At 48.2% G+C, this 16,566-nt stretch overlaps 1 protein-coding gene across 2 annotated transcripts in view; it reads left to right on the forward strand.

Annotated features, from left to right (window-relative positions):
- Positions 1-10,740, forward strand: part of LHX6 (LIM homeobox 6) — a 52,007-nt gene extending 41,267 nt beyond the window's left edge. Inside the window, exons 7-10 of one of the 2 annotated variants that reach the window (XM_038745123.1) lie at positions 17-112; positions 648-822; positions 3,909-4,012; positions 10,393-10,740. In XM_038745123.1, the coding sequence (XP_038601051.1) occupies positions 17-112; positions 648-822; positions 3,909-4,012; positions 10,393-10,413 (396 nt within the window). In that variant the 3' untranslated portion in view covers positions 10,414-10,740. The remainder of the gene's footprint in view (positions 1-16; positions 113-647; positions 823-3,908; positions 4,013-10,392) is intronic. The other variant, XM_038745124.1, reaches the window with a different exon arrangement.
- Positions 10,741-16,566: the final 5,826 nt, after the last annotated feature.

A 16,566-nucleotide genomic window follows, 5' to 3' on the forward strand; every position in this document is an offset into this window, starting at 1 on the left:
CGTTCGGTCCTCCCAGGTAATGCAGGCACAGTTTGCCCAGGACAACAACCCCGATGCACAGACACTCCAGAAGCTTGCAGACATGACGGGTCTCAGTCGGAGAGTTATCCAGGTGAGGAGCCTGTGGGGGCGGGGAAGGGGAAGGAAAGGGAAGGCAGGCTTGTGATGGGACTAGGAAGTTTCTCTGCATACAGATTCCCATGGGGGCCTCACGCCCTGGTCTGCCCTGGACCGGGAAAGCTGGCCCATTCCTCCCCTCCACACTGGCTGGACTGAAGGAATTTCAGCTTTGAAATGGAAATGGACAATTTGAGCTCCACCCTTCCCTCAGCTCTGGGAAGGCAGGGAGGCCAGAGACCAGTTTGTGAGAGGGCAGCTGGGAGGCAAAGGAGGAAGGGGCCCCTGGCCCCACCCTGCCCACCTCCTGCAGGGAGAGAGCCAGAGTCCTGGAGAGTTTCCTGGCACTTTCACACATAGGGGCAAGGGAGGGAGCACCAGTGGCCAGGAAACGCATTTTCAGTCCAAACCAGGTGGTTGAGTTTTTTTCCTCTGTGTTCACTCTGTGTGTGTGTGTGTGTGTGTGTGTGTGTGTGTGTGTGTGTGTGTGCGCATGCACGCATGTGTGTATGGTTGGATGTGTGTTTCAGGTCTGGTTTCAAAACTGCCGCGCCCGCCATAAAAAGCACACGCCCCAGCACACGGTGCCTCCTTCAGGAGCCCCGCCATCCCGCCTTCCCTCCTCCCTGTCCGATGACATCCACTACTCTCCGTTCAGTAGCCCCGAGCGGGCCCGGATGGTGACCCTGCATGGATACATAGAAAGTAAGTGGCTGCCCCGATCAGGTCCAGTCCCATGGGGGGCACTGCGGGGGACAGAGTTGGTGGTTGGGATGAGGAAGAATCTCTCTTGGCCTAGGGACCAGGAGCAAGAGATGCTCACCAGCCCTCCCACCATGGGTACCTGCTATCTCTGCCCCTGCAGGGGGCTGGCACCAGGCTTGTGTTCCCATCTCTGTGGCAAGGGGTGTATATCAAGTCAGGAAGAGGAATGAGTTTCACTCTCCACATGCTGTGAGCAGGTGAAGGCCAGGGGAACGACCAGAATAGCAGCAGAGAAAAGGGAGTCAGACTGGAGAAGCAAGGGAACAGGTCAGTCAATCTATGAGTCAGTGGTATTTATTGAGCACTTACTGTGTGCTGAGCACTGTACTAAGCACTTGAGAGAGCAAAATACGATAGAGTTTGTAGACTTGGTCCCTGCCCTCAAGGAGCTCATAGTCAGGGAGAAGTGGCACTGTCTGGTTGGAATCCAGCCAAGTTGTTGGGGAGTGGGAAGGGGTATGGCAGAGAGGTAGAGATGAGGCCTGGAATGCTGTGACAATCCTTTTGGGGGGCTCTTTCCTGCTCTCTGAAATCAGCTTCCAGGACAGGTTTAGCTATGGAGTCGAAGTAGGAGGGGAGCATGCAGCTTGGAGAAGCCGCTTGAGCTGGCAGTTAGCCCGGCACAGAAAAGTGTCATTTCCCCGGCATGAAAGCAGAAGCCCTGAAAGTCATCTTGGGATGTATGGCCCCTCAGTCCACTGACTCCTGGTTTTTGTGCCTCTTCCTTGAGACAGAAGATTGGTTCTCCCTCCTCAAGGGCCTCAGTGTGTTTTTGCTCCAGGAGCTGCCTCCCACTTTCTCTGATTTCCTCCTTTCCCTTCTGCTTCAGCTAGATGTGGACTTCCCTTCCTACAGCCACACATATGCCTGGAAAACATATGAAGCTTCCACCCTGGGGCCCAGATTTCTGCAGTCTGAGTCCCAGCGTCATTCTTCCCCCTTGTCTCCTGTGGTCTGCCACCTGCCCCTTGCCCTCTACCTCTGCAGGGGCATGGAGAGAGGAAAGCATGAACCCCTGGTCCTAGGGGGCGAGGGGCGGGGGCTGAGGAAGTCTCCATTTCCTGCTTAGCAGCCTGACTGACCATGAACTCTGGACAATAGGAGCTGGAGAGATTGTTGCTGTCTGTCTTTAGGGTGTCCTACTCAAAATGGGCCCCTGGGCTCTCTGTGCTTGTGGAAAAAAAATCCCTCTCCTCCCCTCAGCCCCTGCCCCAGGGTCACTCAGACATGCAGGATCAAGAGCACCTGAAAATTCCATCCCTAGGATCCACCAGGGCTTTTTGGAGACATTGCTGGGGCTACCGGGACTCCCCAGTAGAAGCTTAAAGGTGGGGAGTTCGCAGGCTGGGAAGGGGCTGGGTGTGATCCTTGGGATGAGGAAGAGGGTTGGACAAATGAGTTGGTGCCAGATCCCCTTGTAGTATAGGCATAATCCAGAGACAAATCCATTTCAGCGGGAGAGGGGTGAGGTAATGTTAGCTCTGTGACCCAGCTGGCTTTGTAGCCCATTTATTTTGACTGTCCTTGTTTTGTGTAGCCTGAGTGATCCTGTGACATCAACTGAGGGGGCAGCATAGCCTAGTGGAAAGAGCACGACCCTGGGAGTCAGAGGACCTGGGTTCTAATTCCAGCTCTGCCAATTGCTTGCCCTGTGACCTTGGGCAAGTCACCTAACTTCTCTGTGCCTGAGTTCCCTCAACTATTAAATGGGACTTGAATACCTGTTCTCCCTCCCATTTAAACTGTGAGCCCCATGTGGGACAGGGACTATGCCCAACCTAATTAACTTGGACCGGCCCCAGTGCCTAGAACAGTGTCTGACACATAGTAAGCGCTTAGCAGATACCATAAAAAAAACCAAACCTTGAGCTCGGCCATGCAGCTCAAATACATCTGCACGGAACTCAAAATCCAATAGCCTCCAGGCAGATGTCTTTCTGGTCCCAACCCCATTGGTTTTCAAATTGGGGTTGGATTTCTTTGGATGGTCTGAGCTAGGGGGCCCCAGTTACATGGACTGGCACTCTCATCTTCTGAGAAACCCATTGCTAGCCCAGCCTGCTAGTCACAAGTAGTCCATCTCTCGAGTAGTTCTGTGGTGGGGAGACCGTTCCCTGTAGGTGGCAGAAAGATAATTATGGGTTAGAATATCTGTGCCCATTGTGTGAGCTGATAACTGGTGTGTGCTTGGGAACTGCAATTCTCCCCTAGAGAATGCATTTCGTAGACAGTGTATTTAACCCAACTTTGCAAGCAATTTTGGAAACTCTCTGGAAGACTGATGCCCACTCACCCCCCCTACCCCGGCAATTCCCTGCACCCCTCCACCAGGAGGTATACAGACAGCAAAACCAATGGAATCTGGATTCTTCCTAGAGGCTCAGTGCAAGATTGGTTCAAGTTTGCTCTTGGCCAGAGCCCTCTCAGGGTGCTTGTGAGAGTTTTCCTTTGGCAGTGAGTAATTTTGGATAGGAGAATTAATCAAGTCTCAGCAGATTGGAAATGAAATTAGAAGACCTGTCTTTCCATAGGGAGGCCTGATTAAATTCAGCACCATTTCACTCATCAGGACTTTAAGACAGGGCTGGCTCTAAATGGGTTTCCCTGTTCCTTTCTGCCATGGCTAGTGACATGAAAGCAGGTCTTCCAAGGAATTAAGATGTTAGCCCGGAGTCTGAGGGATGACTCCAAAGGGACCTTCAAGCATCGAAAGGTCAGAGATTAAGTGGAAGCAGATTTGAGGTCTAGCAGGGTGGATTAAGATAAGTTTATGAGGAAGAACATTTTAATCGTGAGAAGCACTGGGTGAGGGTGATATTTGTTTTCTTGGAGATCTTTAAAGATGGGATAGACTTGTTTGGGTTAGGTCCAGTCTTGTTCGGAGGCAGGGGGCTGGACTAGCTGATTAGGGGATGACCACTTGGGATCCTCAGCCCTGTCCCAGGGTAAACGGACACAGGATAATTTATACTTTGAGTCCAGCCCAGCAAATGACCCAGTGGCTGAAGCCCTGTTCTCATCCACAGGTCAGGTACAGTGTGGGCAGGTACACTGTAGACTCCCTTACACTGCTCCTCCAGTGCATCTCAAAGCTGACGTGGAAGGACCACTATCTAATAGGGGTGAGAAGGTAAATCCAGCGGCTTCCCAGCGGCTTCCGGGGAAGGCGGTGTGTCTCTTAAGTAGGTGGCACTCGGCAGGCATGTGGGCATTAGGATTTCAGGAACCACCCCTGCCATAACCAGGAGCATGACCACCCTGGGCTCTGAGGACGACCTGGTCTCCCTCTGCCCCGGCAACCTCTTCTCATCTCTGCCCAAAGTCCAGGCCTCCTGCCATCTGTTGGGGCTGGGATGGAGGCTGGGACCCGAGGATGTTGAAAACTTGCAAGTGTCATCCTCCTGAAGGGGCTGAGGTGTAGTAGCTCTGCCTCTCCTTGTACCTGAGTAATTATTGGAATAATCATTCTGGTTGTTTGATGTTTCAAAGGCCTGGATTTATCCCACCCCAATCCATTATCACTATTATTGAACATTATTATTTTTATTCTTTATTTTCATCTCCCCGATCAATAACACCAAGCCTTGACTTTTTCACTTCAACTGTGGATTTGGTTATTTTTTTAAATCTCCTGTTTAGGTGACAGATAGCCAGCTCCCCTGCCTTCTGAATTCCCACTTGTGAAAGATTTTTAGAAAACATCCAGTTCCCTTATAATGTGGGGGTTAGGTCCCTGACATGTTATAGAATGTGTGCCTTGATTGGTATTGCACCTTGGTACACAACTGTTTCTTCCAACATCACATCATAAATCTATCCACCCAGATCAGGTTGTTGGAAGAATGTCCCTTCTAGACCGTGAGCCAGTTGTTGGGTAGGAACCATCTCTATATTTTTCTGACTTGTACTTCCCAAGCACTTAGTAAAGTGCTCTGCACACAGTAAGCGCTCAATAAATACAATTGAATTAATGAATGTCCCAATTCTCCAACAGCATTCTATCCAAAATACATTCTACCCCAAGCGTCGCCTGGTAGAAAGAGGACAAGACTGAGAGTCAGGAGACCTGGGGTCTAATTCCAGCTCGACCACTTGCCTTAGGCAAGTGATTTAACATTTCTGTGCCTCAGTTTCCTCATTTGTAGAATGAGGATAAAAAACCCTGTTTTATATGGTATTTTAAAATGCTTATTGTGTTCCAGGCACTATACTAAGTGCTGGGGTCAATACAAGACACCTGGGTTGAACACAGTCCTTTCCCACATGTGGCTACTTGTCTTAATTCCCATTTTACAAATAAGGTAACTGAGGCACAGAGAAGTTAAGTGACTTGCCCAAGGTCACACAGCAGAAAAGTAGCAGATCTGGGATTAATAATAATAATAATAATAATAATAATAATAATAATAATGGCATTTATTAAGCACGTACTATGGCAAAGCACTGTTCTGAATGTTGGGGAGGTTACAAGGTGATCAGGTTGTCCCACGGGGGGGCTCACGGTCTCAATCCCCATTTTATAGATGAGGTAACTGAGGCCCAGATAAGTTAAGTGACTTGACCAAAGTCACACAGCTGACAAGTGGCGGAGCCGGAATTTGAACCCATGACCTCTGACTCCAAAGCCTGGGGTCTTTCCACTGAGCCATGCTGCTTCTCAATGTTATAATGGTATTTGGTAAGTGTTTACTATGATGATGATGATGATGATGATGATAATGGCATTTATTAAGCACTTACTATGTGCCAAGTACTGTTCTAAGCGCTGGTAGGAGGATACAAGGTAATCAGGTTGTCCCATATGGGGCTCACAGTCTTAATCCCCATTTTACAGATGAGGGAATTCAGGCACAGAGAAGTGAAGTGACTTGCCCAAAGTCACACAGCTGACAAGTGGCGGAGCTGGGATTAGAACCCGTGACCTCTGACTCCCAAGTCCGGGCTCTTTCCACTGAGCCACACTGCTTCTGTGCCACGCTGCTTCTGGATTAGAAACCAGGACCTCTGATACAGGCACATGCTCTTTCCATTAGGGCGTTCTGCTTCTCTCACCCTCTTAGACTGTGGGGCGGGGACTGTGTCCGACCTGAAGGTAGCCCACATAATAAGCACATAACAAATATCACGCCCTATTATTGTAATGAAAACATACTATGGAAGGATGGACTGTAGATGGAACCAGGCCAGGACCTGAGATGATAACGCTAAGGATGACAATTATGATGACTGCTTTTGTATCTTATGCTTACGCCCTTAGGTCTTGCTCTGGCAATTGTGAGGAACAGTAGCGAAGACAGGTCCTGTTGAGCAAATCAACTGACCCTTCCTACCCGAGACCTGTTTATTTCAGTCTTTTGGGAACCCTGGCTGTATCTGAAACAACAATTTGAAGGAGATTTATTATTTTGGCAACTCGTGATATCCTAACAGCAATCCTATAATGATTCAGTTATCATTTCACCTCTTTCCTGCTTGTCCTCCTCCCTTATTCCAGCTTTAAAGGCAATATAGCCAAGTACCTGACAGGAACCAAAGGACTGCCCCCATTTTAGATTTTTCTGAGTTCTAGAAAGGCCCCAGATTGGGTTTCTGTGGGGTCTGGTCAGGAAGGTTTCAGTGAAATAAACAGAATCATCTTCATCTCTCAAGTCCTGATACTCACAGGATGCTCTTTCAATCAGTCGATCAATCGTATTTATTGAGCATTGTACACAATTCTTGGGAGAGTACAATATAACAGAGTTGGTTTTCTTAACCAATTTTTCCTTTCTTTCTCCCCTTTTCCTCACCCCCTGGGCACAGAGAACACTTTGTCTTCCCTCTGGGGCTATTCCAAAGGGCTCTTCCTCCTTCTCCAGCTTTGTGTCCACGTTCACCTCCCCAAGTGCCCTTTCTGGAGTCATAATCAATCAATCATATTTACTGAGCACTTACTGTGAGAAGAGCACTGTATTAAGTGCTTGGGAGAGTATATCAGAGTTGTTATTAACAATAATAATACTAGTAATAATAGTAATTGTGGGATTTGTTAAGCACTTACTATATGCCAAGCACTGGGGTAGAGACAAGATAATCAGGGCCCACTTGGGCCTCATTTTTTAACTAGGAGGGAGAACAGGGATTGAATCCCTATTTTGCCAATAAGGGAACTGAGGCCACAGGCACGTGGTGGAGCAGGGATTAGAACCCAGGTTCTCTGACTTCCAGGCATATGCTGATTCCACAAGGCCACGTGGTTAGACACGTTCCCTGCCCAAAAGCACCTTACAGTCTCCAAATGCAGCTCCCTCCTAGCTCTGGGGTAGCTGGATCCCTTTGAAGTCATGACTCAGGTGGTGCTGGGAATCCCCAAAACCTGCAGGACTGACTCTCTGTCCTCCAGAAGAGGTTCCTGCTCCCCAAACAATGGGCACTTCCTGCTTGGGGGGCTGGAAACCTGGGCCTTGCTCTTTCAAGTTGAGTGTTCTGTTGGAGGTTCATTCCAGATCAATGGGGTTTCTCTTTTATTCAAGCCATTGAGCCCCTCCACCAGCCTTTTCAATGCCCCCTGGCCCAATCCCCTAGGACAAATACCACTTTATGCCATGTCAAGAATGGTGGTACCATTAGTTTCCTCCTTTAAGCCACTCTTCAGGGTTGGACTGGCCAAATGGAAAATATCTGAAAGGCGGTACACTTTTTTGCTCTAGTTTGCAAGGCCTGCTTAGGGTAGTGTAGGCATCTTCCTGATTCTTTATTCTTCTCTGTTTCCGGGGGTCCAGTTTCCTTGGGCTCTGACCTCTGCAATTAATGCACAGCCTCTTTTGCTGATCACTTCCAGGATTGAAGTTGAGCCCTGCTCTTGGGTCTTTAGTTGTCTGAATCAGAGGGGACCAAACAAGTTTTCTCCCTCTGATTTGTCAATTCGAGGAAAGAAAAAGCACACATCTATCCTGGGAAGTTTATTTTTTCACTTACTTGGAGGCAGGTGTCCGGACCAGATTATCTCTTAAGGTCCTGTTCAGCTATAGAATTCTAGAATTCTAGGTTAATTATTTACATTCTGAATCTTTCTCTACTAGGTAGTTCATACCTTCTCCTAAATCTATGAGGGGGTGAATACTTTCAGTTTATAATGCTCTCTGAGTTTCCAAGAAAATTATCATGGTGTTTTTTCTTCTTGGCTCTCTGGAGAGGTTATTTTCTTTTCTTTTCTCCCCCATTGCATTAGATCAGTTGGTAGAGTTGGCCTAGCCCATATGTAAAAGACCCAGCCTTGCTTCTGGGCCTGAGAATGAGGTCCCTGGGTAGGATCAGAGCCAGCTGGGTAGGACCTGCTCACCAAAAGTCCTTACCCTACCCATTCAAAAATCCTGTGGGCCTCTTTCCTGAGTCAGTCATCTGCATTTTGGCTCCTGGTCTTAGATTTAGAAATGCAAGCTCCCGGGCTGGGGGGGAAGTGGGGTAAAGGGATGATTTCCATTGTGGAGACCGGCTGCACAGGGTTTTGGTTCAGAGATTTCCAGTTTTTCCCGAAATGGAAAAACCCTTCTTCCCTGGCTACGTAGATGCCCCTGAGTTTTCTTGCTTGCCCTGGAGTGAGTCAGTCCACACAGAAGCATTCCCTAAGGCGAACCGGTCCACACATAGCCTTCCCACTAGCTTCCCTTCTCTAGCTGCCACCTGTCACAGAACTGTGCCTCAGACCCTCATCTTCCCTGTCTGGGGTTCTAGCTCATCCCCATATCTGACCCCCTAAGTGACACTTGCCTGTCTCTCTTTCTCCTGCTATGATTCCAGCTACACAACTTAGTTCTTTTAAAGGCCTGACACACACAGGCTCTGCCCCATTACTAGGTCTCTTCTGCAGACAGACTGACCATCTCTCTGTTCACCTCCTTTCATTCCCTCCTCCTTTCCCACCCATCACAGGGCCTGCCACTGATCCTGGGTGGAGGGGCAGGGGGAGGGAAGTGTCGATTCCCAAAGGCTTTCCCACCTGAAGTCAATCCAGAGGTGTTTTTTTCTGGTAGTGGGGAGTGAGGATGGTGGGGATGACCTAGTGGAGGGGGATTGGTTTTCCCCCTGACCCCACCAGAGCCCCATGTCCCACTCTGGACATACTCTATGTGCACCAGGACAGGAATAAGAGCAGCTCCCTCATGATTTCCATCCTAGTAGAGAAAAGCACTGTGTAACTGCCACCTTTCCCCCCTCCACTGAGGGTCTTCATCCTGACTTGCTCCCACACGCTCTCAGACTCCTCCATCACTACCGAGACTATTTTATCTATTTGTTTGTGTTGTGTTTTAATGTTCCTCTTGTGTCTGTCTTCAGTCCCTCCTTCCTACTTGAACTTTTAGATTGAGAAGCAGCACGGCCTAGTGGAAAGAGTACAGGCCTGGAAGTCAGAGGACCTGGATTCTAATCCTGGCTCCACCACTTGTCTGCTGTGTGACCTTGAGCAAGTCACTTCACTTCTCTGTGCCTCAGTTATCTCATTTGTAAAATGGAGATTAAGACTGTGAGTCCCGTGTGCCCAACCTGGGTCCAACCTGATAATCTTGTATCTATTCCAGTGCTTAGTACAGTTCCTGACACAGAGTAGGCTCTTAACAAATACTATTTTTTTTAAAAGAACTCCATGAGAGACAGGGACCATGTTAATGTCCACCTGCATATTTTCTCCTAACGCTTAGTACAGTGCTCTGCACACAGTAAGCCAAGAGCCCCATGAGGGACAGGGACCATGTTCATTTCCACCTGCATATTTTCTCCTAGTGCTTAGTATATTGCTCTGCACACAGTAAACACTTAACAAATACTACTACTACTACTACTACTACTACTACTACTACTACTACTACTATTACTAGTACTAGTGAAGGCCATGGAGCTCCCCAGGGGCTGGAATTCCTATAGAGGCAGTTGCCCAGGACAGGGGTAATTCCAAAAAGACCCAAGTAGGTAAATGTGAGCTGTCATCTGATGTAGGAGTGAGAGGGTAGAATAGTGAAGCTTCCAGACTACTATCCAGAGCACCTCATCAGGGTGGGCAGGGCTCATTATCTTTGGAAGATTGACTCTAAACTGATGACTGTGCTGCTCTCCCCTTTGACAGCCCCCATCATCTGGGTGTAGTGGGAGACTGTGGGGAGGGGGCTTTATGGGTAAGGACCTGAGTTTCTTTTCTCCTCTCAACCTTATTGCACCTCACCAACACCAATACGACCCTAGTTTTTTTCCTCACTGGCTAAATCACCTTGGTGTGCCATTGTCTGAAGCTCCTAAGCCGTTGGTCTTCATCATTTCACACAACGCTGAATTTCAGATGGATTATTTTTGAGAAGCAGAAAGTTCTCTTCCCAGATTTTTCTCCTGTTGAGAAAACATCAAATTGGCTGGAGACACAACAGGAGATGTTCAGTTCTTTTTGGACCAACGTAATTTTCTGGGATGGGTGGGTTGGGGTGTTTGACTTGGGTTTCCTGCCCGTGTCTAACCTTCCTTTCTGTTTTCCCCCACCGCCAGGTCATCCTTTTTCAGTATTGACTGCACAAACTCTCCCTCATCTGTCCATGGTGATCCCACAGCTGCCCCTCAGCCACTGAGATTCAATATCTGGTCCAAGACCACAGCGCTCCGCCTCAAACCTCTCCATTCGCTCCCATCGACCCACATCTCCCGGTCATCTTTACCCAGTCTGGGGACCCTCCCATACAAGTACTCGCTTGTCTACTGCAGCCCCAGAGACCACAGCATATCTCCCAGGAGGTGTCCGGAACATAGTAGAAGCCAGTGAGTCTTCTCATTCAGAGCTTCCTGAAATTTGGAAACAAAAATGAAAAAAAAAGGGACCCTATTTTTTTTTTATTGAACCAGGAGTTATTTTCGACAAGTTAATTAGAATAAAGAAAAAAAGAATGAAATTGTCTGCCACTGATAATCATCCAATTTTTTCTTTCCTATTGGCCTTTGTCTCCTATTTCCTTGGAACTGTCTTTGAATGCTGAATAGTTGACAACACAAAATGTTATCCAGTTCCCTTTGTTTGGGAAACTATACAGTTTTAGTGGGAAACACCCCAAAGAAACCCACGTTCTAATTTTATCATTTCCATCTGTTTGGTTACATCAAGTCTAATTCAGAGAAACAAGTGATTCTGATCAACTCTTAGAGCCCACCTAAGACGGAGGTACCGAGCTAACCCGGACGGAACTCTGAGTACCAAAGACCCAGGGTGATGTTCTGGGGAAGTCTTTTTCTGCCTTTGTTCAATTGGATCCATATCCTGTTCCCGGTTCCTGGGATGGAGCCTCTAGAAAGCTCAGCACGGACAGGGCGCGGTGCTCAGACCACACACAGCGAGACTCCAAGCCGACAGAGGGAAGACGCTTGAGCCACTAGGGAAAGAGAGCCCCAAAGGTTACTCTGCTGGAAAAGCCCATTTTAAAGACAAAAACTCCAACCTCCCTCTGAATTTTTATGACCCGTGCACAGAGTTCGGAGCCAAACAGTATCTTATAAGAGCAATGACATTACTATTTTGACAGGTGTGTAATGTGATGAGAGGGTAGGTGCAGACCTGGGGACAGTGGCCCTCACTGTGAGTGTCTAGAACAACTGAGGGAGCCAGAAAGACAGTTCAGTTGTGGCTATTGTCTCAGAGGAACGGGCGGGATGCCCAACAGAGACTAGAAGGAAGAGGTCCCCAGATATAATGTTCCGCAGAGGGTACCACCAATTGAGCTGAAGCTTTCTCTGCCTGGTCAACTAGGAGGCTAGCAATTTATTTGGTTGGTTTTCAGGCAGCCACACAAAGCGACATTCAGTTGCTGCTCGCTCAGTGAGAGGGCTGGTAAAGTGTCAGTCCCAGGAGTGGAAGCATAATGGGCCCAGCCAGGAATGGAATACCGAGTCTGGGGACACAGGAGATGATTCTGAACCAGCTGGAGGGGTGTGGGGTGGCAGCAGCCCCGTTTCCCTTCTGAACGGGTAGAGAGCTAAGGCCCTGGCCTGCGCTCACTCAGAAAAGTTTATTCCTAAGGAGGGAAGCCAAGAGCAGCTTTGCTAATTCAACTTAGAGCTTTTTGGTCTTCATTCAATCCCGAACGGTCACCAGACGAGAAGTTCAGCTTCTACGGTCTTGGGTCGGCGGTGATTAATGTGTACGGAAAACGCCCAACTGTACCATGAATGTAAGGAACTCTTTTAATTTATTCTATTAATGATATAAATACTTTGTTCCCTGTTGTCTTTCCCCACCGGGGCTGCCACTGAACAAAACTTAATCTCAGGTCATCCCCATTCAGCTCCCATCAGTGGTTTGGGGTTGGGGTTTTTCTTTTCATGTCTCTATTTTTTCTGTTCATTCTGTTCATTCTGCTATTGTCAAAATGAATTCCTCAGAGCCACCCACAGAGGATTTTCTGACTTTTCTGATGCAGGTTTATGCTTCTCCGGGTGATCCTTCCAGAAATGGCCCAAGGACTGTCCCAAAGGCAAGGGGGAACGGGCGGGAAACCCTTAAGAGGGGAACCGTGTTCCTTTCCCCCTAGAATCCCATCAGGAAGCCCAGTGTGAAGGTCTGAATGGAGTGGGGGGCCCAGGCCTGCATCCCAAACTCTCTCTGCTGAATTTTGGCTCCCGATGGTTAAATCACTGCGGAGGGGGTGGGAGGGACGGCAAACCCTGCACTTTGTCATCATGAGCCCCGATCCTGATCCCAACTCAAGCCTTTTCCCAGAGTTTTATCGTCATGTAGTCAGAGCTTGCTGCAGTTCAAACATATCCCAGCTACAGTGGTTAGAGCAGACTGGGAACGAACAGGCAGTCAAGATTAATATTTATTTAAAAACAAAACAAAAGGACAAAAACCCACAAAAAAACACAAAAATTGTAAGCACTTTTTTTGTAAAACCAATGTCTGTTTTGTTACATACTTTTAATGTTGTGCTTTGTAAATGTCTTATTTGTGTAATAAATAAAGTCAATGCAAGTAGAGTGCTGGCACTTACATCAAGAAAATGATGTAATTCCATTTTTTCTTGCCTTCTGACTGATGGAGCAGGCCTCCATGCCCCCTGGTTTTGTCTCTGATTGTTTGGTTAATCACTGGTTGCCAGAGAGTTCAGCGAATATTCTTGGCAAATTGGTATAATTTACCAGTTAGCAAACTGGTCATTAAAGAACAGCTATGGCGTTCCTTGTTATAATTACCCCATCAATGCCGTCTGTTCGCCAAGCCTCAAGAAAAAGAAGGAAGTAATTCACCCCGACGGGTAACTAGTGATTCATTGGGGGAGGGTGGCAAACACATGGATCGGGAAGCAGGAGTTTTCCATTGGAGGAACAAAGTGATAATATTGAGTTTGGGGAATTCCCACAGGTAGAAGCACCCACTGTGCTGCTGCCCCATGGCTGGCTCTCAGCTTTAGTTAGAATCACTGCCACGTAGCCAAGCCCACCGCCCCCACAAACCCCACAAACCCCACAATCCCCCTCCCTCTCCCTCTAACAGATGGGTCAGAGACTGAAGGAAGGTTGTATGTCGTGATGGTGATCAGGTTGATTGTGTACAATTCCCAGGCCTGGAAGGGAACCCTTCATCAGGAGTGGTTGGGTACCCTACCCTGGGGGGCTGGGATTCGGCCCCATACTGAGCCTGACTCAACACTTCCTAAGGGTAAGGTCACCCCTTAGTGTCCCTTCCTGCCCTAGGGCTCTTAGTTTCTGTTTCTTTTATGTCTACCCTGTCTTGGAGGTCTTGGACTAGTATCTCTTACCCAGTCTCCGGGATTTGCCCTATTCATTCATTCATTCATTCATTCATTCATTCATTCAATCGTATTTATTGAGCGCTTACTGTGTGTAGAGCACTGGACTAAGTGCTTGGAAAGTACAATTCAGCAATCACAGTCTAGAAGGGGGAGACAGACAACAAAACAAAACAAGTAGTCAGGCATCAATAATCAGAGAAGCAGCATGGCTCAGTGGAAAGAGCACGGGTTTTGGAGTCAGAGGTCACGGGTTCAAATCCCGGCTCTGCCAATTGTCATCTGTGTGACTTTGGGCAAGTCACTTAACTTCTCTGGGCCTCAGTTCCCTCATCTGTAAAATGGGGATGAAGACTGTGAGCCCCCTGTGGGACAACCTGATTGCCTTGTAACCTCCCCAGTGCTTAGAACAGTGCCTTGCACATAGTAAGCGCTTAATAAATGCCATTATTATTATTATTATTATTATCAATAGCATCAGAATAGACAGATAGAATTATAGATATATGCACATCATTAATAAAATAAATAGAATAATAAATATGTACAAATGTACACAAGTGCTGTGGGGCAGGGAAGGGGGTTCAGCAGAGGGAAGGAGTAGGAATGATGGGGAGGGGAGGAGCAGCAAAGGAAAAGGGGTGCTCTGTCTGGGAGGGCCCCCTGGAGGAGGTGAGCTTTCAGTAGGGCTTTGAACGGAGGAAGAGAGCTAGGTTGGTGAATGTGAGGAGGGAGGGCATTCCAGGCCAGAGGTAGGATGTGGGCCAGAGGTCGAGGGCAGGACAGGTAAGAATGAGGCACAGTGAGGAGGTTAGGGGCAGAGGAGCGGAGTGTGTGGGCTGGGCTGTAGAAGGAAAGAAGGAAGGTGAGGTAGAAGAGGGCAAGGTGATGGAGAGCTTTGAAGCCAATAGTGAGGAGTTTTGCTTCATATGAAGGTTGATAGGCAACCACTGGAGATTTTTGAGGAGGCGGGTGATACGCCCAGAGCGTTTCTGTAGAAAAATAATCCGAGCAGCAGAGTGAAGTATAAACTGGAGCAGGGAGAGACAGGAGGTTGTAGAGCATCTCCCAACGTCCTTTCTGCCCCCACACCCTACAACCCACTTCCCGAGTTACCCATCAACATTCCCTTTCTTGATCTAAGAACTGCAACATGGGTATCAGACTTCTCCTTCTTGTGTGACAGCCTTCATCTGAGAAGCATTGTGGCCTAGTGGAAAGAGCATGGGACTGAGATTCAGAGAACCTGTATTCTAATCCCAGCTTGGCTACTTGTTTGCTGTGTGAACTTAGGCAAGTCACTTCGCTTCTCTGGGCCTCAGTTCCCTCACCTTCAAAATGGGGATTCAATACCCATTTTCCCTCCTATTGGACTGTGAACCCCATGTGGAACCTGATTAACCCAGCAATTAGTGCCTGACACATAGTAAGAGCTTGACAAATATTATTATTATTGGAAAGCCATACCAAGAAGCCCACAGTCGTTTCCAGTGGGTTGTCCCCAACTCCTCTCCACCTTACCCCATTCCCTAATGGTCCCCGCTCTGCCCCACCCCTGAACCCCACCTGCCCCATCTGCCAAAGCCCCCATCCTCTTACCCCCTTTGACTGGTTCATCCAGGGTTCATCCGACCTGGAATACCTCTTCTGAAAACAACCATGGGATGTTTTGAGGAATAGGAGGTTGGTGGCTGTCTTTTGCATTCACCCATCTACTCCCCTTACCTTTTTCCCCGACATCAATAGCTTCCCCCCAAGTAGCCCATTATCAATCTCTCATCCATGAATTTATTAAACCTTTCTTGAATCCACTGATATTTTGGGCTAGAACAGCTTACTCTGGTAACAAATTCCATAGGCCTACCACCCACCGGGGAGAAAATGGTTTCTTTTCTTTTATCTTGAATCTACCATCTCCAAGTCTCACCTTGTCTGGGGCTTGTAGGAATCATCTTGATTTTTTTCAACCTCTCAGCCCTCATCTTTCTTTCTTTGCTCTTCCAACAGCAGCTCTACCTCACTGCTGATCCCAGGAAAGCAGTGCTGTAGGTTGGAGTGCTTACACAGGTGTAGGGCAGGCAGTCTTCTAGTCTTCTGAGCCATCCTCTCCCCCCAACCCACCAAGCCATAGCTCAGGCCACCACCGAGAGGCCAAGGGTAGAGACACTACTTCAGTCCAGGGAAGTGAAAGGGGAGACTTGATTTCAAAAATCCGACTTTGGTTCGCCCTGCTCCTAGGAAACCATTATCCATTTCCAGGAATCCTCTGCAGGATTAAAGTCAGGCAGGATGACCTAGGATGTCACCATCTAATGTGGTGTCAAGGGCCCAGAACGGTGGTCTATGTAGAGTTTGGGTTTAATGGGTCACCGTTGATGATGATGATGATGATGATGTAATAGCCTTCTAGGATTGAGACAGAGGGAGGAAATGGGAAATTTAACCAAATGGAGAGTCCGGGAGGAGAATCTGGGATTATATTTTTCTGAACCACTGAATCCCCAGTCCACTGGCTCTGAAACTCATCACAGCGATAGGAACTCCTCCCCACCAACCTGGCATCTTCCTCACTCCGAGTGGCAGAACAAGAGAGGCTGCTCTATCTCAGCCCTTCAGGGCTGCAGAAAAGTGATAGGAACTCCTCCCCATCACCAGCATCTCATCCACTCTGAGTGGACCCTAACAAGGGAGGCTGCTCTATCTCAGCCCCTCAGGACTGTAGGAAGTGGGGAACGAACAGAGGTGGGGAGGTTGGGGAAGCAAAAGATGGACATTCAACCCCCCAGGAGTCTCTCAAACTTGTGAGGTTCAGTACAACAGTGATGGTCCTGTCTGAACTGGGAACCAAATAGCAGATCTCTCTCTCAACTGGCAATCTCAGCCTGTGTATTGGAAAGCCACACCAAGGAGCCTGCAGTTGAAAGGTATG

Source organism: Tachyglossus aculeatus, chromosome 4 (genome assembly GCF_015852505.1).
Source record: "Tachyglossus aculeatus isolate mTacAcu1 chromosome 4, mTacAcu1.pri, whole genome shotgun sequence".
Taxonomy (NCBI): domain Eukaryota; kingdom Metazoa; phylum Chordata; class Mammalia; order Monotremata; family Tachyglossidae; genus Tachyglossus; species Tachyglossus aculeatus.